Source organism: Cyprinodon variegatus, unplaced genomic scaffold, assembly GCF_000732505.1.
Source record: "Cyprinodon variegatus isolate N-32 unplaced genomic scaffold, C_variegatus-1.0 Scaffold447, whole genome shotgun sequence".
NCBI lineage: Eukaryota > Metazoa > Chordata > Actinopteri > Cyprinodontiformes > Cyprinodontidae > Cyprinodon > Cyprinodon variegatus.
In genome coordinates this window covers 156,541-157,574 of record NW_015150900.1, presented here as the reverse complement: position 1 = coordinate 157,574, position 1,034 = coordinate 156,541, and the positions used below count along the sequence as shown (strand labels likewise).

At 49.5% G+C, this 1,034-nt stretch overlaps 1 protein-coding gene across 5 annotated transcripts in view; it reads left to right on the top strand.

The window, feature by feature from the left end:
- The window catches only part of tbc1d22b (TBC1 domain family member 22B), a 24,519-nt gene extending 23,491 nt beyond the window's left edge, over positions 1–1,028 (top strand). For all 5 annotated transcript variants that reach the window (XM_015389118.1, XM_015389117.1, XM_015389119.1 and 2 more), the window contains 2 exons: positions 156–251; positions 705–1,028. In XM_015389118.1, coding sequence (XP_015244604.1) covers positions 156–251; positions 705–833 — 225 coding nt within the window. In that variant the 3' untranslated portion in view covers positions 834–1,028. The remainder of the gene's footprint in view (positions 1–155; positions 252–704) is intronic.
- The last annotated feature ends 6 nt before the right edge of the window (positions 1,029–1,034 follow it).

Genomic DNA, 1,034 nt, shown 5'->3' with positions numbered 1-1,034 from the left:
GCTTCCGGGTCGGATCGTTGCTTCCGGGTCGGATCGTTGCTCCTGGGACAGATCGTTGCTCCCGGGACGGATCGTTAGTGACGGCCATCTTTAGTGCTGCCCTCTGTCTGATGAACAGCCGGATCCTGACAGGCTGCTGTTTTTTCCGTTTCCAGGCTGAAGCTGAAGGTTTCTCCCATTTCCACCTCTATGTCTGTGCTGCGTTTCTCATCGAGTGGCGCAAAGAAATCCTCTGCATGGTGGACTTTCAGGTACGCCGCCTTTATTCAACAGGAACTCGGAGATGGATGGAGAGATGTCTTCATCTCTGGAATGTTCTTTGATCCGGAGGGATTTTCCTTCTTTATTCCAGTAGGATCTCAGGATCACTTATCCTGGATTTCTCAGCATTTAAAGGACTTTAGTATAATTCTGCCTGAGATTTAATAAAACACATCTACCTTCACACTGAAATGTATTTATATTAGAAACAATCTGAAACAGGAGGGAGAAAATAAATGTGTCTGAGGGGGGCTGTAGCAGCCAGAGAGCGTCTGATGAGGCATGATGCTCCCAGGAAACCAGCAGGTCTTCCAGATTCTTATCTTAATTATCCTCTGAATTAGGAAGGACTTAATTTCCAGTGTCGTCTGGTTTAATCTAGCAAACCCTCTTTTATATAGATGAGTGTCGATACTAAGACTGAGTTTGGCTTCTCCCTTCAGAGCCTCCTGATGCTTCTCCAAAACCTCCCAACCATCCACTGGGGGAACGAAGAGGTGGGCCTCCTCCTGGCAGAAGCTTATAGACTGAAGTACATGTTTGCAGACGCTCCCAGCCACTACAAGAGGTAGACCGCCTGCCCTGGAAGGGCCGCCGCAGTATTTGGGTCTGACCTAACCCGGCAGCGGAGCGGACCGCCGAACGTCAGGCTGGGAAGACGAAGTCTGCGGAATATCAGCAGGATTTAGGATGGAGCCACGGAGCAACAGGAAGGACTTTCTGAAGCTGCATCAGAGGCTGTTACAGGATGGCGCCATCTTTCAGCGTTTCCT